Source organism: Lissotriton helveticus, chromosome 9, assembly GCF_964261635.1.
Source record: "Lissotriton helveticus chromosome 9, aLisHel1.1, whole genome shotgun sequence".
NCBI lineage: Eukaryota > Metazoa > Chordata > Amphibia > Caudata > Salamandridae > Lissotriton > Lissotriton helveticus.
Genome location: NC_136070.1, coordinates 1,289,129,858 through 1,289,153,313, shown reverse-complemented (window position 1 = coordinate 1,289,153,313; position 23,456 = coordinate 1,289,129,858). Strand labels below are relative to the sequence as shown.

At 47.3% G+C, this 23,456-nt stretch overlaps 1 protein-coding gene across 2 annotated transcripts in view; it reads left to right on the top strand.

Moving 5' to 3' along the window:
* NEK4 (NIMA related kinase 4) overlaps positions 1-20,545 on the top strand; it is a 178,249-nt gene extending 157,704 nt beyond the window's left edge. Inside the window, exons 14-16 of one of the 2 annotated variants that reach the window (XM_078661914.1) lie at positions 5,974-6,173; positions 11,032-11,159; positions 18,616-20,545. In XM_078661914.1, the coding sequence (XP_078518040.1) occupies positions 5,974-6,173; positions 11,032-11,159; positions 18,616-18,708 (421 nt within the window). In that variant the 3' untranslated portion in view covers positions 18,709-20,545. The remainder of the gene's footprint in view (positions 1-5,973; positions 6,174-11,031; positions 11,160-18,615) is intronic. The other variant, XM_078661915.1, reaches the window with a different exon arrangement.
* The last annotated feature ends 2,911 nt before the right edge of the window (positions 20,546-23,456 follow it).

Genomic DNA, 23,456 nt, shown 5'->3' with positions numbered 1-23,456 from the left:
TGACAGTCATTGATTCCGAAGCTTCATTTTTCACTGTCATAGACCTCAAGAACGCGTTTTTCAGTGTCCCCATTCATCCAGACAGCCAGTTTCTTTTCGGATTTTGTTTAAATGGAAGGAGCTATATGTTCACACGCGCTCCTCAAGGTTTCACAGAAAGTCCTAGTATTTACAGTCAAGCACTCAAGAGACAACTAGACAACATTCACATGCCAACTGACACTGCCCTGCTCCAGTATGTCGATGATCTCCTGATCACAGCCCGTTCTGAATGTGCTTGCGAGCGAGCATCCCTTACAGTCTTGTATTTCCTAGCCGAGATGGGACACAAGGTGTCCCCTTCGAAGCTTCAATTCTGTGTCCAGCAAGTGGTCTACTTAGGACACTTACTGTCCAAGAGGGGTAGGCAGTTGACACCAGACCGTATCCAGTTAATAGCGAGTCTTCCTCAGCCCAAGACCCAGAAGGAGGTACGTGCTTTTATTGGCCTTACTTCTTATTGCAGACAATGGATTCCTCAGTATGCATTTCTAGCCAAGCCACTGATACAGTTAACGGCACAGGAGGCAGCCGTATCGACTGTCCTCCCTTGGACATCGGAACATACACTTAGTTTCAATGAGTTAAAGAAAGCCCTATGCCAAGCTCCAGTTCTAGCAACACCGAACTACAGTAAGCCTTTTACACTTTTCGTCACAGAACGCGAAGGTACAGCATTATCTGTTCTCACACAAGATCAAGCAGGACAATACAAGCCCTGTGCTTATTTTTCGAGCACATTAGATCCTGTAGCCCAGGCTCTGCCTGCGTGCCTCAAGTCGGTTGCAGCCACAGCACTAGCTATCAGACAAAGTGATTCCATAGTATTAGGACATTCCTTGACAGTACAAGTCCCACACTCCGTGGAAGTTCTTTTAAACCGAACACAAACTCAGCACTTGACAATTGCACGTTTAACAGGTTATGAATTGACACTGTTCCAGCCACACATAGAAATCAGACGCTGCAACGTTTTAAATCCTGCTACATTGTTACCATCAGTTACTTCGAATTCTGCCACACACGACTGTGTGGAAGTAGTTAACATCATGACAAAGCCAAGACAAGATCTGACAGATATTCCATTACCAGATCCCGACCTGACACTTTATGTGGATGGTTCATGCATGAGAACTAGTACAGGAGAACTAGTAGCCGCGTATGCAGTGACTACTGACACTGACGTTATAGAGACACACCGTATTGACACCCTGTCTGCTCAAGCAGCAGAGCTAGTTGCTCTGACACAAGCCTGCATACACGCCAAGAACCTGAAAGTTAATGTTTACACCGATTCACGTTACGCATTTGGAGTTGTACACGACTTCGGAGTGCTCTGGCAGGAGAGAGGTTTCATGACTTCTCATGGAACCAAGATTCCGCATGGTCTCCTCATTCAGGCTCTGTTAGATGCAATACATTTACCGACATCCATTGCTATCATGAAGTGCAAAGCACATACGAAAGTTATTGACATTATTTCCCAGGGTAATGATCTAGCAGATCGCACAGCCAAGCTTACAGCTCAGACTCCAGACATTTCAGTTAATCCGACACAGACGCACACTCCAGATCCGACTACATGCATGACAGTTAAAGACCCTACTCAAGATGTCATAGATATCCAGTTACATGCTACTCCCGATGAAATCAAGAAATGGTCCGAACAAGGAGGGGTCCAGACAGATCAGGGATGGGTGACAAAGGGTAGAGCCACATGGTTTCTCCCCGACTCTATGGTTCAAGTCATTATTAATACCGCACATAGTCCAGCACATTTAGGAGAAAAAGCCATGTTAGACAGTATCCAGAATATTTGGTTCAACAAGCATTTACGAGCTGCAGCCAAGCAGAAGGTCCGTACCTGTATGATATGTTGTCAGTTTAATCCAGGTAAAAGTGTCCCGGTGGAACAAGGTGGATTCCAGCCCCCTGACCACCCTTTTGAAGTCCTCCAGATGGATTACATTCAGATGGAGCGATGTCGAGGTTTCAAGTATGTCCTTGTAGTTGTATGCGCTTTGTCCAGGTGGACGGAGGCATATCCAGTCCCAGATTACACAGCTGCGACCACTGCCAAGCAGTTGGTTCGTGAGTTCTTCCCCCGTTACGGACTCCCTAGAGTCGTATATTCTGACAACGGCCAGCCATTCTCATCTGAACTCATGAAACATGTGTCCCTTTTGTTAGGGTACCAGTGGAAGTTCCATTGTGTACGCCATCCTGAAGCAGCCGGTCTCGTAGAGAGACATAATCAGACCCTGAAAATTCGCATTGCCAAGGTTTGTCAAGAGAAAGGTGTGGACTGGCTAGTAGCTCTGCCAGTCGCTCTGTTCTATATGCGCATGGTCGCACATTCCAGATCAGGTCTGTCCCCGTATGAGGTCGTTTTCGGCCGACCCCCTAACATGTGGGGTACTCCTAGACCTCGAAGTATTACCGATGTTTCAAGTAATATGCTGACAGATTACCTAGCTTCCTTGATGTCTGCCCTCAACTCTTGTCGTTCACAGGTTGCCGCCGCATTTCCAGACAATACCGAGGTGGCACCGCATGAAATCGTTCCCGGATCCATGGTCCTAGTGCGAAATTTCGATCGCTCAAGTCCACTGGAGCCTCGCTGGAAGGAGCCCCGACAGGTCCTCCTGGCCACCCGTACAGCCGTGAAGTTGGAGGGACGCAAAGGCTGGGTGCATCTTTCGCATATTAAAAATTTTTATGGATTGAAGCCAGTCTCAAAGAACATTTCCCAGGATTCAAAGGACTGCCAAAGTACCATTCTTAAGGACTGTCCCGCAAAAGACAATGATACTGCACCCTCCCTGTTAGAGAAAACTCCGCAACAGGAGTATAAACTCAAGTTAAGGTCTAGTAAAATAAGTCAGCCAGTTTGATTGTCTAAGTCCTCCCCTAGGTGAAACGGTTAGACCGGTTTCTGACATGTATAAAATAGACCCCCATAGTGAGAGAGTTAGTCAAAACTCAATCCGATGTATCGTTTTTCTATGTTTCATATTATTTCTCAGTATTATGATTTCCTGCACCAGTTATGCATTCTACTTGTATTTTCCAGTTTCTCATGTAAATAAGTCTTCTAATGCTACAGTAGAGCACACGTTTAGTGATCTGCCTCCTCATGAACTTTCTTACCGCCTCGCTATGCGGAACAATTCTTTCATCCGCATGTTACATTATTCACACCAGACCAGCAATGCCACAAATTGTTGGGTGTGTGGTCGACTCCCCCCTTTCCAGACACCGAAGGGAGTTCTGCCACTCTTTCCTTATCCATTTTCACATAATGGTTCGTGTGGAGCATGGTCCACGTTAACGTCATCTTCAACAGATATGTCTTTTCTTAACAGTACATGTTTTCCAGACAAGCAAGGTCTTCCCCACAGAACCGGGTTAGATCTAGAAAACGAAGTTTACAATTTAGGTAATTATTCTTCGAATTTCATGGTCCTGAATGTTCAGTCTGATTCCACTCCAGATTTACCTGCTATTTCAGTACTACCAGTCAAAGGCGAATTATGTGTCCGAAATAATGGTTCCGTACATGTAGGACATAGCGATTGTACTACTATTGTCAAATATAGTGACAGTGGGAAATCTATTTTTAAAGCCTCACGTCATTCTTATTTTATTTGTGGTCAGACCGCATATGTTCGTCTGCCCCTCGATTGGGAGGGAACCTGTTATATTGCCTTCCTACTGCCACCTGTTTTCCTAGCCCCATCTGATTACCATAGAAACACACATCTAGTACACCTTAGACATAGAAGGGAGTCCCCCATTGTCGACTATACTGAAACTGCTCTAGAACAGTATACAGATTTCAATAGAGGTTTTTTCTTCTTTATAGGCCCTATCCAGAATAGTAAACTAATTCGTAGGTTAACCAGAACCCTTGAAGCAGTAGTTAATGAGACTGCCTCTGCTCTAGGTAACTTAACCGAAGAGCAATCTGCTATGAGATTTGTCGTTTTACAGAATCGTCTCGTCCTTGACGTCATATTGGCCGATAGGGGCGGGGCCTGTAGAGTCATCGGATCTAGTTGCTGCATTTTCATTCCTAATAACGCGCCGTCTGTTTATTCAGCTATAACCAGACTCCATAAAATTGCCCATCTGTTACACCAAGACCCAGGCACCTGGACATGGTCCGGTTGGTTCTGGAATATAATTTCCGCTTGGGGATGGAAAGTCTTGTCCTTTCTAGGTATTACAGTAGCGATCATATTCAGCTGCTGCCTCTGTATACAATGTGGCCCTGCGATTTGCGGCATTTGTGCTACCTCTTGTATTCCTAGTCCCAAGCCCCGTTCTAAAACCCGTTCCCAGAAAATTCGAGACGAGCAAATGATACTGTATGAAATGATAGATGGTATCATGAATATTGATGTTTCCTGATGGAAACGTAGTGACAAGGAGGGAATGTGGAAAAGTAAATTTTGCCATGTTCTGTGTCCCTACGCGTCATCCATCATATGTTATCTATGCATGATTAATATGCATATGTATTCCCCATGTTCGATTAAAGGCGCAATTACAGTTGTGTCCACCTCTAGTATGTCAGTTTCCAGTTCTCGTGAATACTACGAATATCAGGCCTATGTAAAGCTACGTTGCCACGTTTCTCAGTGTGCACGTTATTCCATTGTAAAGTCCCCGTTTCTAGGCCTCAAAAGGGCCCGGACACCAGATTCAGCTCCTGTCTCCTGAAGCCTCGCTGAGGAGCGATACAGCCCCCACCTGTATCCTCGACCCTTCACTTACTTCCTGCCTCGCAGTGCCCGGCTCAGCCTGGCCCTGCCCCTGAGTCTGCCAAGAGTATGTTATGATTCCAGTTATCAGTTCAGTCCTCCTTCTCTGCATTCCTAAGCTACTGAACTGCATCAATAGTTTCCGTCATTGTCTAGCCTCTACGTCTCCATGTTAGAGAAATACTGTATTTAATGCTCATTTAATATTCTCCATCACGCACTACATGTAGAATAATGCATGCTCCAGTCTTAGAGTCTGTTCGCCTTTACCCCGATAACTTTTGGATTCTATCAACAAGTTCTCTAAACATCAGATACTAGATACTGCTTAGGTACATGTCGCCCTGACTCTCCAGACTTCAGTCTCTGCTCCTAGCACAGAGTTCGTAGCCCCCAGCTTCTCCTAGTAACACGTCATTGCCAGTTTGCGCGCACCATTAGGTCAGAGGTCCCGGCTCCTTAGGTAGCCCCCTCCATGTTTCCGCCCCATTTATGACATAGTCTGTTACGTTTGCATCACATGTCTATGTATACGCCCCTGTTACACCCATTTTTCACCCTTATCTTTCGCGACTGCTATTGATCACACCCACTGCCCCGCCTATCGTATGTATTGTAATGCAACTGTTTTAGTATATATGATCGTGTATTGTTATTAAATGTTAGCGCGCTCATCCCAGATCCAGCCCCGGCAGCTGCTGGGCCCTGCCATCCTATTCCTGTGCAGGTTGTCCTGTTCCTGTCCTTATGCTGTATTAAACCTGCAAAACTCCTACTACCTCGAATCTTGACTCTTATTTATTGAGCTATCTGTTATTGCTATGCCTAGACAAAAATAGATCCGGTATTATTTATTTATATACCACACCATGGTCAGTCGAATGAACATTGTCGCTCATATTATGTAACAGTGACTCATTACTCCAGAAAAATTGGCCCCTATTTCCTACACTGCGATGGCCTTCACTTGAGCGCATGGAGAACATGTGTTTAGGGACCAGAGTGACTCAGTGGGAGAGGAATGAGGAAATGTAGGTGGAGGAATTCAGTGGACCCTGATTTTTTTTTTGGACCCTATGCGCTGCTCCAAAGTCATAATAAAGATCAACGTTGCTTTTTTGACAACCAATCTAAAATGAGTTTTCAGTAAGATTGTTCTCTCTCCCAGAAAATCAGATTCTTCTGAAATGCATGATCTTGTGGAGCTCATGACACAAACACTTAAAATGGAGGTGAAGGACAGAGATGAAACCCACCCTGCCCCACTATGCGAGTTCAAGCTTCACCGAAAATACAGAGACACGTTGATCCTGCACGGGAAGGCTGCCTACGAACCACAGGAGTTCCTTTTCAATGAGTTTCCTCCAGGTCAGTGTATGTTTCTCATTATATTGTTTAGTGTTTATGCTCCTTCAGACTATTTATATGTACTCTCCTGTCTCTTGAGAGGAAGCCCTCCCATTGGGCCCTGGTTTGCATAAGTGCCCCTCGTGCCACGCCGAGGAATCTGATATAATGCCCACTGCTGCATCAGGCCTGGAGCATCTTAAGGTCTGTTGTCTGACTCCAGGGAGTCCTCTACACTGAAGCAGCACGGTCAGTCCATGGGCTAGTGAAAGGTGGAAGTCTCGAGGGAGTCCTTCACTGAAGCAGCACGGTCAGTCCGTGGGCTAGTGAAAGGTGGGAGACTCCAGGGAGTCCTTCACTGAAGCAGCACGGTCAATCCGTGGGCTGGTGAAAGGTGGAAGTCTCGAGGGAGTCCTTCACTGAAGCAGCACGGTCAGTCCGTGGGCTAGTGAAAGGTGGATATGACAGTGAGACCAAAATCTAGTCTGAACCTCGCCCTCCTGCTGCGGAGGACCCGTTTGGCCGTGTGACTTGACCTTTCTTGGAGTGACTCTGCTGCAGCTGCATGACTATGTCTCACCTCTGACATGAGCCCTTGCAAGATATCAGTGACCTGGTGGTGTGTGTGTGCTTACTTTACAGTTATGTAAAATAAGTAAAATGTTCCCTTTGTTATTTTTTTATGCTCTAAGAGTAGCAGTTGACCATGAGGTAAGGTCCATCATTAAATGTTTGTTTTCAGTCAATGCACACATAAGCCTGTTTGAAATTGTTTTTCTCAAAATATGATACAAGGTCTAAATTCCCATTCCTCATTTGGCAGGCCAGTTCTCACTGGCTTATAGGACTTTAGGGCACCTAGTTGATCTTTTTCTGACCGGCAGGGACTTGGTCGTTTGAAACACAGGAGCCAGATACAACTGCAGCTCACCGAATTGCAGCTACCTGCATTTTTTAGGCTTAGATTTTCAGAAGTAAAGAGGTCAAACAGTTCATGGTCTTCTTTAGAGATTGAGCGATTGGTGGGGTGGGAGCACTGCCATAAGAGGCCGTGCTCCCACCCCCTTAAGCGTGTGGTCCCCTCCCTGTATATTTAGAGTTGGTGAAGTGTAAGGTGTATACTGGTGGAGCCTCAGCTGGCTTCACCAGAGTAAACCTTTGACCAAGCGGCCCATCCGCCAAGGGGCCGCCAAGTTCAGTCATCATCATTCCGCCCTAGTGAAGGCGTTGAGGCCATTAATGATTTTCCCTGTCTTTGCTTTGCAAGGCTTGCAGAATAGGTCCACATGTATAGAGAGAGCTCTGACTGCACATTGCTATTGGATTTGTACTGGGAAAGGAAACTGCCACTTTTGGAATTACTTTGAGCTTACAAGTTGGGGAGCGCGGATTTGGCGGAGTTTGATTCCGTGTAATTACATTAACATTCTGTGAGATTCTGTGGAGTTCCGCCGCAGGGCCAAGTGGGCATTTGACCTTATTTTCGTAGGGCAAAATGCACCCCATTGTCCAAAAATAGATATAAGGATGCAGTTTGCGCTCATAAAAAAGCACAGCCAAACACCACTCTGAAGTCTGTACCCTTACAATACTATGCAGTGATTGTACTGCAGTGATTACTGCAGAGTATGTAAGGGCGCCGAAGGGTGTGCACTGCAGTGATTTAGAAACAGGGCTGGAAGAGGGAGCAGTCACTCTGTTTAAAAAATGCTGCAGATTAAACTTTAATCAGCAGTGATTTTTAAACGAAGATGAACTGCTCCTTCTTCCAGTCCTGTTTTAGGAACTACCACTACTGTGGATTAATTCCCCCGGTAGAGCGGCAGAATGCATCAATAATTCTGGGTTACAAGAGTAACTCGTAATTACCAAATTCCTCCTATCTCACCACACCCACTGCTCCCACTGTCAATGGGTCGCCCAATCCGCTATCCTCCCTGCATCACCTCCTGCCAAACCACTTTAGCATATCATTAGTGGACCACGGCCACCCGTAGGAGGCAGGATCCCACTAGTCTTGGTGGGTTGGCTTACCATAACAGACCGATGGATCTTGCAGATTGTTGAGAAGAGCTATGCCCACCCTTTCTTTCTGCACCACCGCACTTTCCACTGTCCCCCCTCCTACGACTGGCGGAGGATCCTCTTTCTGTTTTGCGACAGAAGTGCAAGCCCTTCTGGCAAAAGGGGATATGAGAGTGTGCCCGTGCCAGAAGTAGGGCATTTCTGCTACTTTGTTGCCCAAGAAGGACAGAGGAGAGGCCTTTGTACTATTGTAGACCTGTGCCCTCTCAACGCCTTCCTACAGACCCATCAACCCTACCTGTGGTTCAGGGTGGGACTGTAGTATTTTCAGTTTGCTCCTATTTGGTCTCACTAGTGCCCCACTCAGGTGTTCACAAAAGTGGTGGTGGTGGTAGCAACACATTTTCTGAGGTCAGGGGTGCTACCTTGACTGGCCGTTGAAGACGGCTCACCCGTGCAGTCATCAGCCACCTTGTGATTACAGCGAACTGCCTGTCATATTTGGCATTCACTATCAACTTGCCAAAGTCATATTTGACTCCTCCAAAGACGCTCCCCTTATTTTGAGCCATTCTTGACATAGTTTGTTTTCGTGCCTTTCCCGTGGGAAAGAGAGTCCAGGACATTCAGGCAATGATCCCGATTTTTCAGCCTTGGTCCTGGATTTCAGTGAGGTCTACTCTGAGACTCCTGGGACTGATGCCTCCTGTATCCTGCTAGTTGAGCGCACCAGGTAGAATTTGCTGGCTCTACGGTGGAATCGGAAGTCTGAGTGGGACCAACATCAGGAGGACCTTTCTGACCACATCCAGATTTCAGAGGAGTGACTGGTGGACTGTGATTGGGTCCACGAGAGAACCCTCCATTCCCCACCCAGAGCTCAGAGTGGTGACCGATGTATCACTTCTGGGTTGAGGTGGCCAGGGAGATCAGATGCCTCTGGTGGAGTCCCAGCTCCATAGCCGCCTTCTGGACCGGAGCCTTTCTTTCATTCATCAAGGGGATGCTCGTACAGGTGCTCATGGACAGCACCCCCACCATGTGCTACTGTAACAAACCGGGCGGAGTGGCATCTGATCACAAACTCTGTGCCATGAGGCCTTGCACATCGGGAAATGGTTGGACCACCAAGGAATCTTCCTGGTGGTGAACCGCCTGGAAAGATCACTGTGTGCCAGGGCAGACCAGCTCAGCCGTCAGCGCCTAGTGGGACACGATTGTCAGTAACACTCAGAGGTGGTGCAAGGTCTCTTCCGAGAATGGTGAGAACCTTGCCTCGATCTGTTTGCCGCTGCCCAGAACACACAATATCAGCACTCCGAGTTGGAGTTCCCAAGGCATCACTCGCTCGGAGACGTGCTCTGCTGTGAGTTGAACTTCCTGCTAATACCACTCCTGCCCTAAGTTTTCAAGAAGACCAGAGGTGATCATTTCCAAGTCATCCTGGTTGCATTAGACTGATCATGGAGAGTATGGTATCCAGAACTCCTGGGCTTCAGCATCTGTCCTCTGATCAGGCTGCCCCTCCGAAAGGATCTCCTGTTGCATAACCAGGGCAGGGTTCTACACCCGGGCCTTTGCAATCTACACCTTCGTGCTTGGAGGTTGAGCGACGACAGTTGAACGCCTTCCACCGGAGGTGGTTGATGTCATCTTGGCAGCCAGGCATGACTCGACAAAAACTGTATACACCTGTTGTTGGGACTAATTTGGGGTTTGGTTCAGTGTTCGGCAGATAGACGCCCTCCAGGCAGAGTTATCTGACATTTTGTTGTTTGTTTTGTCTTTAGCTCGTGAAGGCCTTGCTCTGGGCTCAGTTAAAGGAGACTTATCGTCCTTTTTCCAATTCCCAGATCAGTCCTCATGGTTTAAATGTCCAGTTGTTATGCTCTTTTTTTTAAACGTGTACAACATTTGTTTCTTCCCTCTACCGTTGTCTTGTTACATTGGGACCTTAACTTGGTCCTCGCGTTTCTAATGTGCACTTCATTTGAGCTGCTTTACAGCTCCTGTCCGTTAAGACAGTGTTCATCTTCGTCCTCCCATTGGCGTGGCGTGTGAGTGAGCTTTAAGCTCTTATGTCAACCCACCGTACACCACCTTCAGACCCTATCCAGTAGTAACATTCCAAGTCTAGGAATCTACATTTGGTCTCACCCCTACCTGTGGGGGGCAGGTGCAGCCTGTAGACGCGCCACACGTCATTTCCGGGGTGGAACATTGGCATTGTGGAGTGGCACGGCGCCACCACCCGGCGCCCAGAAGTGCTGCTGAAACGTATCCAGATCCACTCTGACCCGAGTGAATATTCAAAAGGAGGAATCTGCAGCTAGATACGAGTCCCTACCAGAAAACGCCAACCGAAGCTAAATAACGTGGTCAATAGTGATGTGTTCTTTAGGCAAGGGAAATCTGCCCATGATTTGCTAACCAGGCTTAATGGAAACGTGCCATGATGTACTAAGAAATACATCTCTAAATTTAGGAGCATGTAAAAATGTATAAAGCACTGTACATGGTCAATATGCCATTACCAAATGAACAACAAATGTGAGTTTAAACTAAAGATGTTTTAAGAAGCAGTGTCTGTAAGTAAATCTTTTTAGATATAATTTCTTTGAAAAGCAAAATAAACAATAGTTGGAATTACAAAATGCAATGCTTTGATACCTAGAGTTGCCTTGCTACTTTGATTATTTTATGTTTACCGTGGTTTATGTAGTGTAGTTATGACTCCGTGCTGTACCTTGCAGCACAGCTCTTCGCTGCTAGCACCCGCTCTTCACGCTCATGGTACCAGAGTTCATTCACGATTGACTATAAACTGATATTTTCTTTTTGTTCCTGTTTTAAGACACTGTATCCGAGAAGGTCCAAAGAACGATCGAGGCTCTCCGGAGGGATGTGGTGCATGGGCTGGGAGTGAAGCTGCTGGAGAAAGTGTACGATATAATGAACGAAGAGGATGAGACTGAGCGAGAGGTAAGCGCCAACCCTGGGCTGAATCTATCACAGCGCTGCTGTGTTTGCCAATTTAATGTACCTTGATCAGTGTACTGATCCAGCGTGCTCCTAGGCCACATGTGCTGTGTATATTTTATAAGAATGTTGCAGGCAGTGTCCAAGGTATCTGCTTTTATCTTTGCATATGCGATAATCCGATCCTGCTCTAAGATCATGGCTCAATGTTCTGCTTATACTACAAGACTGGATGCTCCGTTCTCCCAAACACAGACTTTCTCTCCATGCACGGGTGCTAAATATCACCAGGCAGACTGGATATGTACTTTTGGAGGGAACTCATGCGCAACCTTTTAATGCATGGGAGCGGCGTCCCATTTCACACCATGCGCTTCCGACTGTCACATCCTCATGGGTTTATCAGCCTCTTCCTCGCCAGACCTCACTCACCACGGCCTCCTGACTCTCCATGTGGACCTTCTGAAACCTTTCACAACACGGGCCCTTGCTTCCTTACAGCTCCCCTGAGTTTGAGCTTCTTGTGATGCCCAGTGCTTATTTTGCCACCCACTTCCCCTCTTGCACAGTCCACTTCTCCCATCGGCACTGCCCACTCCCTGTGAGAAGTTGGCCTGGTATATGATGTCCACAGTTCTGTGGGCACCTTGTATCAGTCCAAACAATCCCTTATGGTGTCTGGTTGTAAGTCAACCTTATAGACAAGCTATCCTAGGGGTAGCATGGACTAAGCAGCCTTAAAGGCTTAACTCAAGAGGGCATGTGAAGCCAGCTGTTTTACCATATACACTCCTGTAATATCAAATGAAAGGACACCACACAAGTTATATATTATCAAAATATATGTATTTATTCTTAGAATAATCCCCACTACTCTTTATAAACAATGAAGCACAAGCGTTTAAATAAAAGCACAGTTTAACATAGACAAGTTGCACGTTTTGGATGAGGCCGGTGGCCACTCAAACCATATATCAATAAAGTGGTATAACAATCACTAATCGATCGGGAATAAGGCCTAGGGCCTTGTGAATCGCTGGGACTACACTGGACTAACAGCAGTTAGGACGGGAGTAGCCCGCGGGATTCGGGTGCAGTGCGGGAAGCACGGCTTTCACCAATGTAAAGTCAATGGTGCGTAAAAGTTACAATGTTATTGCAAAAGGAGTCTTCCGACTGGACTAGGACTACCAAACTTTAGACTTAGGCCCTAGAGGTGTGTACCAGTGTGGGAACACCGGCGCTAGTAAGTTACCTCACCCACAGGACGCGGGTGCACAGGTGCCAACCTGTGTCGGGTTTCGTCACGCAGTTCGATGGTGCCTGAGGATGATGATGCTGCAGGCGTCCAGGTGATAAGTCTCCGGTGCGATCCAAGGGTGGATCGAAGTTGAAGGGTACCTGAAAGCAGAGGGGACAGAGTCTGGGTCACTAGCCAGTGACCAGGAAGGAACCAGGCAATGTCGGGCGCAGTCAGATCGATGTCGGGTGCCTTGTCTCCGCTGCCACGTGGACTCTGGGGCACCGAGGATGTCCTGGAGTGGATCACGAGCTGTCCCACGAAGGCTCTCGCTGTCGGCGGTGTCGGCTTCCGGATCGGAGTCAACAGACCTTGGCATGGGCAACCCACGCAGGATTCAAAGATGGGGTTTCACTCGGACCAGCAAGGTCTGAGCGGGTGCTCCTTTTCAGGGGAGCGAGGGCCAATCTGGAGCAACCAGATCAGCTGTGTAAATTCAAAGGTTCGTCGGTTCACGGGCCACTAGCCAACGGGCAAGCGACCGGACCAACGCGTTGAGGCGAAAAGTGCAGGAGGGCCCCACGCAGCACTCGTCGAGTGTAGAGGGGTGAGCATCGGTGCACGAACTGCTCAGGGCTGGAGCTTCTCACGCTCCAATGCACAGCTTCGAGGGAGCCTCGGATGCTGCACGGTCAGCGCTTCGTAGTTACTTCAAGGTGGCCGCTCCCACGCTTCAGGTCGCCTCCACGGGTCCCAGCTCTGCATGGACTGTGGATCGGGCTGTTGGAAGTCAGGAAAGCTGGCTCTTGTCGATCTCTGTAGCTCGAGTTCCGGCGGGAACTGCAACAAAGCAAACGTCTAGGTGCTGGATGGTGCCTGTTTGCACAGGGTGGTCACTCCTTGACCACAAGGGAGATTCTTCAGTCTTCTACGTCGAGTAGGATGTCAAAGGGTCCAGAGTTTCGTTTCATAAGTTTCAGTCAGGATAATCTGATGTGCATTGGCACTGCTCCCACCTATATTCCAAATCTGGGGGCTGGATTACCTGCTAGGTCCGTCCTATGGGTGGGACCCAGGAAGGGGGTGGTTACACCCCTTTCCTTTGTCCAGTTTTCCGCCAAGACTGGGGCTTGAGTGCCCCAGAACCGGTTTGACTGGAATCTGCCCAGTGACACCTTGTGTGCCCCAGGCAGTGTCTAGTTTCATTCAACCCTCCCTGCTACAATCCACTATCTCCTGTCTGGGGTGGTGTGACACCTCCCTGTGACAGGAGATCCTTTGATCAAGCCTCCTCTGTCGACTTTCGGTCAGCAGCAGGAGGGCAGACCTGTGTCTGTGGCAGCAGCATCCATTTTGTGATGCTGGGGCTCTGGTTAGGATTAACCGCATTTGCAGTAAGTAACAGGTCTTCCCCTCCTGGAAGGGTGGGACGCTGCCCCCATCGTCAGAATCGTCGAGGGGGGAGCATTCCACGTTGTATGACACCAAACACGACATGTTTTGATAAAGCCAAACCGGAGTTGCAATAACCGTAAGGATTATAATGCACTTCAGAGTATATGGTATGGCAGTATCACTGGAACAGCTATAGGGAAATGGTCCCGCAAGCTGCAGACAGGCTCAGCTCATGCCAGAGCACTATCTCACATAAAACCAAGCACTCTGCCTCCAGGATTGTTAAGGCCTGCTATAGGAGTGGCTGATAGGTATATATGTGTCCAGATATAGGTTTAGACATAGGTATACTATATCTGAGCAAGGGGTGATTACACCACCTTGCCCCAGCTGTGTGAACAGCCAGTTGTGTCGATTTAAGTACCAGCCAGGGGTGGCAAAAGATATGCTGCAGCCCCTGGTAGGCCTTGGATGCACCTATGCCCATGGCACCTATAGTGCACTGTATAGGGGCTGACAAGGTGTCCAGTACCAAATTGGTTATGTACCTATAGTACATGTCTGTGAATTTAGAGAGAGAACAGCAGGCTGTGGGTCTGATTAGCAGGCCCACAGCCACATTAAGTCGAAAACCAGTGAAGCAAAAAGCAAAAATTGGGGTGACCATAGGATAGCAGACCCTACTCTCCTACACTCCCCTACTGCCCCTGTCCACTTCCCACACTGCTACACCTGCTGCCTCCATGTTCCATGCCCAAAGTTCAAGTACAGCGAACGACCAAAGTGAGTGAGCCTACCTTTCTAACAGGAGGGCTTGTGAGGAAGAGCGGTTCTCCCCCTGACAATTTTGGAAAGAAAAAGGTTAAAATATTTTATTTTACACATCAGTTTTCACTTCAATTTACTACACATCGAGACAATAACTCCTGAATCTATAGACCTATGTGCATGACCATGCTCCCAACGACAACAGAGACTGCAATGGAATAATAAAAATAAACACTAGTACTGTCTAACACATGCCACTGATGTATGATGAAAAAGGAAAGTGGTCTCTAAAAGGGGCGTAGCCAAATAGGCATAACATGGCCTATGTCAATAAGGGTGTGTCTTTAAACATTTAAGCTACAATCCTGTAATCCTCAGTGTGCCACATGAACATTATTGTGGTGATTCTCAGTTATTGTGTCTAGACATATAATAATGGACAGACTTCTAAAGCAAGTGTCAACTATATGCTTTTTAATGTTTGTGAACAGTATCAAATAAATGAGTAACAATAATATTGGTGTGAATAAATATTATTGAGTTTCAATTGTGAAAGTACAACACTGTAAATTAAACATGATTAAGGTGTGTGGAAGGTGGGGTAGTGATCTTCAGAGTGTCTGAATCATTCCCGTTCTCCCCTTCACACCAATTTCATCTGCAGACTCTCACTTTGTTAGACATTTAAGCCTCTTTCCTCCCCACATCTTTCTAAAAGGCGTGTTCTGGATATCTCGCGTTATCTTACCTCTTCAGCAAAATGCTTTCACTCTCATCTTCACATACCCATTTTCATCTCCATAGGACCAAACCCACACACAACCCACCCACTCACTCCGCTTTAAGCACCGGTAAACACTGAATTTACTTTTTCTTTGGTACTGTCGTTTCAATAGCTGTGTTATTCCTTCACACACTTTTTTGTAGAATTACAATTCGAACATATGTCAACACTGCTATATGAGCTCTGCCGAGAGGCTACGATTTGCATGCGCATGTACTCTACACTCCTTTACAACCCACTCGCAGGCCCTGTCAGACACTCACTTCTTTTGGCCTGCACTCCAGAACTCGCAATCATACCTCTTCATGGACGTCTACCCACAACCAGAGCTCTCTCCGAAGCCTAGAGGTGACTCAGTTCACAATATGCACTATACTTAGGATATTCTTTTTTATGTTAAACCCTATAATAACTGATAAAACGCCACTGAAGGGGAAATAGCCCAAATTAATGTAAACCATGATAACCACCATCACAATCACACACTAAAATGTCATTCAGAGAAAGGAAAGTGAGGGAGAATGAGTCATGTGTGTTTCTTCCTGAAGGGGCCAACACAAGAATGATCGATTTAAGTATATCCTGCTTGATTTTTATTGTTTAGGGATGCATTTGAAATATTGTTTCTTCTTCCTTTGGATTCCTCCGAGTTAATGTGTTTGGAGTAAAGGTGTAGGGTTTCGAAGCATGTTTTAAGTTTGATCTGAAACTGTAGAAACTCTGGGAATATTAAAAAATATTTCATTTGTGGGCAGTATCTAAGACATTCACTGATGGGTAAAATGGCTAGCTCAAAATAATTTTGGCCATTATGTACTATCACGTTTGCCCATAGACACAGAAAGGGTGAAAGGCTTTGATACATCGGCCCCCGTTCCCAACATCTTCTCATTCATAGCAGTTCAACTGCGACACACTGAGGCTTTAAATATTCAATGTGAGGTGTAGTGAGAGGTATGTGTAAAAAGAGTGCTCTCGCCATGCACATGGGATAGTGGGGAACACGTGACACAGACTTGCACATACCAACAAAATTCATAGCTGGAAGGTGTCCCGTTGTTATGTAGGATACCTTCAGCTAATCCTGGCCTTTTACCCAACTTCACTTTACCGCTGGTTTTTGATCCCATAGTTTCAATGTTAACAGCATGATTTCAAGTCCCAGAATGCAATGCAGTGTCTGGTAAAGTGATGAATTTGCCATGGCGACACTTGGCAGCTGTCAATCTCCATGTTTATAATCAGAGATACAGGGGTATATCCATCGCAATGCTCCTAATCAAGGCAAAAAACCCTTACAGTGGAAACTGGGGAAATGATCTCATTGATGCCTCCACTTTTAAGTGGTCAGTGAGGACATATCCCCAACTTTCATTGTTTTAATATGAACAGAACGTAACGTGTTTTTGTAAAGCGCATGTATCACCCAAGAGTCTCAAGGCGCTGAATAACAGATGTATATTGTTACTCAACTCATTGGTACTCATTTTATCAATCTCAGATGGATGAAAGGCTGAGTGGACCCGCAGGGATTAGAACCTGTAACCATGAGGTCGAACACAGGCCCCTGCAGTGGATGTATTAGTCCACTGCGCCAACAGACCCGGCTATAAGTGTTTAGTGTTTTTGAGCAATGTTTGTCCACATAATATCAGCACCACTTTCATGTAGTCGGGTACAAAAAGTGCAGAAAAACAAAGGTCCGCTTCCTTCAGCCATCACTTTTCAGTGCCTTAGAATGGACGCCTACAAATGAATCTGTTGTAATTCAGAATTCTAAAGGTTTTGCTAAGTACTATGCAAGAAAAGCAGTGACTGGAGCATAATCTATTGAGTGTCGCTGCGTGCCAATGATTGGCCATGGCTCTAGCGATGACGCGATGGGTGGTGCTCAGTTGAGCCCTAGGTTGTTTCTTTTCTGCGAAGGGATGGGCGGTGCTCGGGGACTGACGTGATGAGAGGATCACTTCAGAGATGAGCCCTCGCTTGTTTCTTTTCTGCAGAGTGATGGGTGGTGCTCAGTGACTGATGGGCCTTGGATAATAGTGCACACAAGGATTGAACATCCTGCTTGAAGGATTTCAGTTTTGAGTCCATTTATTCCGAGTAGCTTCCTGTGCTTTAGGTAACTGGTTGAGTTTGGACATCCATCTGGGCTGCTCTCAAGGCCAGTGACAATCTGAGTATCATCTGGTAGAGCTGGAATTGTAACTGGTGGTGCCCAGTTCTTGTGTCCATGGAAACGTGTGTGCGTTGAGAAGTGATGGTGAAAGAGACCAGGCTTGTGGGAAGCGACAAGTCACTTAGACACTGCAGACCCCGCCCATTCCTGTCGACTCCGATCAGAGGAAGGAGTGGGCGGTGCTGGGAACAGCCCCAGATCCCGCCCATTCCTGTTGACTCTGATCTGAGGGAGGAGTGGGCGGTGCTGGAACAGCCCCAGACCCCGCCCATTCCTGTCGACTCTGATCAGAGAAAGAGTGGGCGGTGCTGGGAACAGCTGCAGACCCCGCCCATTCCTGTTGACTCCGATCAGAGAAAGAGTGGGCGGTGCTGGGAACAGCTGTGTACTCTGCAGGTTCATCCGTGTTGACCCACATGTTCCGCGTTGCTGCCGACACATCACCCTTGCTTCTTTTCAGCCCCTCTCTACCCCAATACCTCACTAGAGTAAGCCTTGATCGCCTTGCCCCATAGCGCTACGTTGCCAGACTGACTGCATTGGTCAGTGATTTAATGTTTCAATGACTTTAGACATGTTTTTATAAATTCTGTTAATGTTGCTGTTCATGAATTCTTTTGATAGATTTGATATGTATGCTGTACACTTTGGTATGACCGCACTGCACTGATGCCTGTAACCAGCAATCTGTAAATTGAGGTGATGGATAGGAAGGAGCTCTGAGTACAAGGAGCTGCATCTAGAGGTGAATATGACATGAGCACTAAAACTTGTGCATCCGCGTCAGTCTACCTTTTCTTCAGCAGATGATCTTTCTGATCTTGCTGTCTTTCTGCTGTGCAATCCGGTGTCACTGGAGCGAATAGAGTGTCCGCTGCCGCACTCACTACCTTCTCTCTAACAGCCCAGAACCATGATTGAGGTGGGCACACCAGCTGCTTCTGACCTCCTATTATTGGGGCTGGTTAAATAATGCATATTCAGTTGAGCTGCCAAGTGTGAATTCATGTTTTTCTGGTCAAATTCCGAATACGTGAGGGGTTTTATTCATGCTCTGTCTGTTAACCAAGCTGTTGGTTTTCTGTTTCAGTGTCATTTGCGGGAGCAGATGGGAGAAAAGTACACCAACTACAGTGTGAAGGTCCGGCAGCTCAAATTCTTTGAGGAAAATTTAAAGTTTTAAAGATAAAACTGCAGGAGATTGTGACCTTCGGACGTGTGCCTTCTTCGATGAACCCTGGCATAGAATCCTCCCCTTCGTTCTCCAAGTGTTACGAACAGCCTGGGTCCTGCAGAGTGATTGGTTGAGGATGTGACTTTCCATAATTCTGCATCTGTTCAGAATCCGTTGAAGGGATTTAAGGACCCTCAAGAGGTATGTCCATTTCACTCCCAAAGGTGAACATTTGTTATTGAATGTGAGGACTGTGATCAGTGGAAAGGGTAACTGGAGTCCACCAGATCATCTCTTTGTACACCAAAACCAAAGAGGAGGTCTTTCATCTCATGTCACCATGTTTGCTGAGATTCCGCACAGCCTGCAGAAACAATCTTCGGTTAGATTGTTCCACGGCGCAGGTCAAGGCTTCGAGGATCTGGATTTCAGAACTTGCTGTTGAAAACAATCTCGTCTTAAATACCCAAACAGAATGAGGTTGAAAAGAAGCTGTTTTTTTTCCAATGACTCACACATTTCAGTCACAACACAGTTGAACAAAAAGGTGCGATTAAAAGACAAGCATATTTTTTTAGGGAAACGCATTAAATTACACTGTTTTGTCCTTGATGTTTGAATCTCTGAACTTGCACCATCCCTGAAAACATTGTGTCCGAGCCACAGAGGAGTCTGTTCTCAAGCAGCGTTTGTATTCAAGTTTATTTTGAATTGATTGAAACAATTTTTGGGTCACCTCCATTCACTCTGATTCCATGTGGCCCCTCTGAGCAGCGCTTCCGTAGCAGAGAGCGGACCCCTGGAGACAGGAACACAGCTGTGAGTTTGCAAGTCAGGAGCAGGGTAGTAAAGGGAACAACTGCTTGGAGTGTTCATTGTGTACAGAGTGTCCTCTCCATGCCCATCCTGTGGTGGTTAAGACTGCCCTTAGGTTTCTCTGTCCCATCAAGGGGTCCCTGCTGTCCTGCTGGGCAGACTCTCCTCAGCATACATTCGGGTCTAAAAGCGGCAAGTACCCCTCCCCTCATATCACCCTTTACCAGACCAGTCTGCACCAAGCCCACTTTTCATTAAAACTAACATCAAAATGGTATAGAAAGTCTGGTGTTTCTTTTTAGAAGGGTGCTTGGTCGCACAGACCTGGTAGGACAGTAATGCTAAAACTCAGTTTCACTAACAGACTCCTGCTACATCTAGTTTACACCCGGATGTGATTCACATATAGTACTAAGAGATGTGAGTGCTACAGGCATACAAGAATCACTTGCACGTTGATGCACCTGGTGCAGACGGATGCACCGCAGCAACTCGCCCAAAGTACTACCTTCGGAGAGTCCTTCACTGAACTTGCAGGGCTGGGGTTCACAGTCGTAGGTGGGCACGTGTGGTGGCCTCTGTGACCCGCTGTAATGTTTACCCCTCTCTGTCCTCAGGGTAAATACCACCCAAGCTACTGCCACTCGCGGCACTAATCCCAGATTCAATTGTCCCTGGTCTAGGGTCTGTGCTGCGCGAGACCATTCCAGTGATAGATTTGGGGGGCCTGCAAAGAAAGATCAAAGTGTTTGGTACAAAGAACTCCATGTCCTCTTTTGAGGCAGCTGCAGGGTTTATATGGTAGGTGGGGTTTGCCAGGATTAGTAGAGCAGCTGAGCTCTCCATTTCTTATTTTATAAAAGGAACTCTATCGATTTGCTGGCGTCTTTTCAGGACATCCCAAGATCATGTTTATTTTGTTACCTCTGGTGATTTTAATAGCACAAGGTTATTGTCCCATCAAAATGATATGAAATGGCATATTTTTTATGATCAAAACGCATGAGTTTAACACTTTATTTAAAACAAAGTGTATCTTTATAATGTTTTCTTTCTGTGTTCAGTTGTAGTGTGTTCCACCCATGTTGCCTTGTTATTGTGCTGCTGTTGTGTAGCGTTATTGTTTCATCCACGTTCTGCTTCTGGTTCCTCCCATTGTGACCTTCTCATGCTCAGTTTTGTGCGCTGTCTAAATTCCATAGTGAAGTGTTACTCCTATGCTCGTGTTACGTTGTACCTCTCCTTCTCCGTAATTACTTGTAGCAAAAACCTTGGCAAGCTTGTGGCTGTTATGGATTCCCATATTGTGTATTATTCTGCGTATGTCTTCCCACAGCTGATGTCTACACTTAGTAAGTAGCATTGTTGGATTTCCAACTAGCTGCAATTACTGCACCCCTCCCCATCCCGGTCCGCACAATTCGAGAGCAGTTAAGCGAGGCTGCCCCCCTTCTTGTCCCCAAAACTCGAGAGCAGTTAAGCAAGGCTGCCCCACTTCTGGTCTGCGCAACTTGAGCAGTTAAGCAACCCTTCCCCGCCCCCCGTATGCACAACTCAAGAACAGTTAAGCAAGGCTGCAATTCCCCCCCCCCCCAGTCCGTACAACTCAAGAGCAGTTAAGCGAAGCTGCCTCCTCTGTGCTGCACAACTCAAGAGCAGTTAAGCAACCCTTCTCCCCCACGTACGTACAACTCAAGAACCGTAAAGCAAGGCTGCCACCCCCAGTCCGTACAACTCAAGAGCAGTTAATCAACCCTCCCTCCGTACGCACAACTCAAGAGCAGTTAAGCAACCCTCACCCCGTACGCACAACTCAAGAGCAGTTAAGCGAGGCTGCCCTCCTCCTCTGGTCTGCGCAACTTAAGCAGTTAAGCAACCCTTCCCCCCCCGTACGTACAACTCAAGAACCGTAAAGCAAGGCTGCCACCCCCCCCAGTCCGTACAACTCAAGAGCAGTTAAGCAACCCTCCCTCCGTACGCACAACTCAAGAGCAGTTAAGCAACCCTCACCCCGTACGCACAACTCAAGAGCAGTTAAGCGAAGCTGCCTCCTCCTCTAGTCTGTGCAACTTGAGCAGTTAAGCAACCCTTCCCTCCCCCTCCCCCCCCCCTGTACGTATAACTCAAGAACCATAAAGCAAGGCTGCCCCACCCCCCCAGTCCGTACAACTCAAGAGCAGTTAAGCGAAGCTGCCTCTGGGCTGCACAACCCAAGAGCAGTTAAGCAACCCTCCCCCGTACGCACAACTCAAGAGCAGTTAAGCGAAGCTGCCTCCTCTGGGCCGCACAACTCACGAGCAGTTAAGCAAGGCTGCCCCCTGTGGTCCACATAACTCGAGAGCAGTTCTGCAATCTTTCTATTAAATAATCCCGTGGCCTTAGAGCAAGATGCACCAGCTACTCTCCAAGCTCACTGACAGAGCAAAGTACCCCCTTTCTAGCCACTGATTTTTAAGGGGTTGCCAAGCTGATCAGCCCATACAGGATAAACATTTAGTTCAGATAGCACATCTGTCAATCACAATGAAATGGCCTAGCAGTGTTTACTTTTTTAGAAAAAGTTATTAGTCTGTTTTTACCATTAAGGGAATATGCACAGTAACTTTAAAAAGGTTTATAGCTAGGTTGAAGGAGAGACAATGTGTTGTTCACCCCTTACCTCTTTTATGAAATAGCTAGTGTTCGCTATTTTTATTTTTATTCCCTGGTGGCTTTTTCCCTATAATGGCTTCCACATACGTGTTAATATTTGAAAATGTAAATTCACTATTCACCAGAGAGCCGACTCCCATATTCTGCAGAAGCACATCTTCCTGTGATGAGCTGGGCTAGGCCTCCTCCGTCGGCTGGCAGCGCTGGCCGTAAGATCTTCCTGTGATGAGCTGGGCTAGTTCTCTGTAGGCTGGCAGCGCTGGCCGTAAGATCTTCCTGTGATGAGCTGGGCTAGTTCTCTGTAGGCTGGCAGCGCTGGCCGTAAGATCTTCCTGTGATGAGCTGGGCTAGTTCTCTGTAGGCTGGCAGCGCTGGCCGTAAGATCTTCCTGTGATGAGCTCGGCTAGTTCTCTGTAGGCTGGCAGCGCTGGCCGACAGATCTTCCTGTGATGAGCTGGGTTAGTCCTCTGTTGGCTGGCAGCGCTGGCCGACAGATCTTCCTGTGATGAGCTGGGTTAGTCCTCCTCCATCGGCTGGCAGCGCTGGCCGTAGGATCTTCCTGTGATGAGCTGGTCTAGGCCTCGTCCGTCGCCTGGCAGCGCTGGCCGTAGGATCTTCCTGTGATGAGCTGGGTTAGTCCTCCATCGGCTGGCAGCGCTGGCCGTAGGATCTTCCTGTGATGAGCTGGTCTAGGCCTCGTCCGTCGCCTGGCAGCGCTGGCCGTAAGATCTTCCTGTGATGAGCTGGGCTAGTCCTCCTCCGTCGGCTGGCAGTGCTGGCCGTAGGATCTTCCTGTGATGAGCTGGTCTAGGCCTCGTCCGTCGCCTGGCAGCGCTGGCTGTAAGCAGTATTGTGAAAGAGGCTATGGTCCCACCTCCACGTATGCTTCTGACTCAAACACTGTCTTTCTAGAGTCATGAGACCCTGGACAAGAAGTGAGACGCTGCACATCACTGCACTCTCTCAGCAGCTGCAGATTACAACTGTTGTGGGGGGGGGGGGGTCACCTGTAATGATTTATCAGAGGCGGTAAGTCGTTTCATGTTCTGTGTGCCTGATGTCAGGACAGACTTATAATAAGGAACGTATTCACCGGTCTTCATAGGCAGATTCCACTCTCCAAGCAACTTAAGGTTAGTTCCACGGAGTCTCCTGTGTTTATCCAGTTTTACATTATAGTATATCTCCGACCACTACCAGGTAAAGATGTATGAACTGCACCCTGACTGAAATGTGCATTCATTTACTTCTGTTCTCTTTCATTCCTCGTTCGTGTTGGCTGAAGTCTG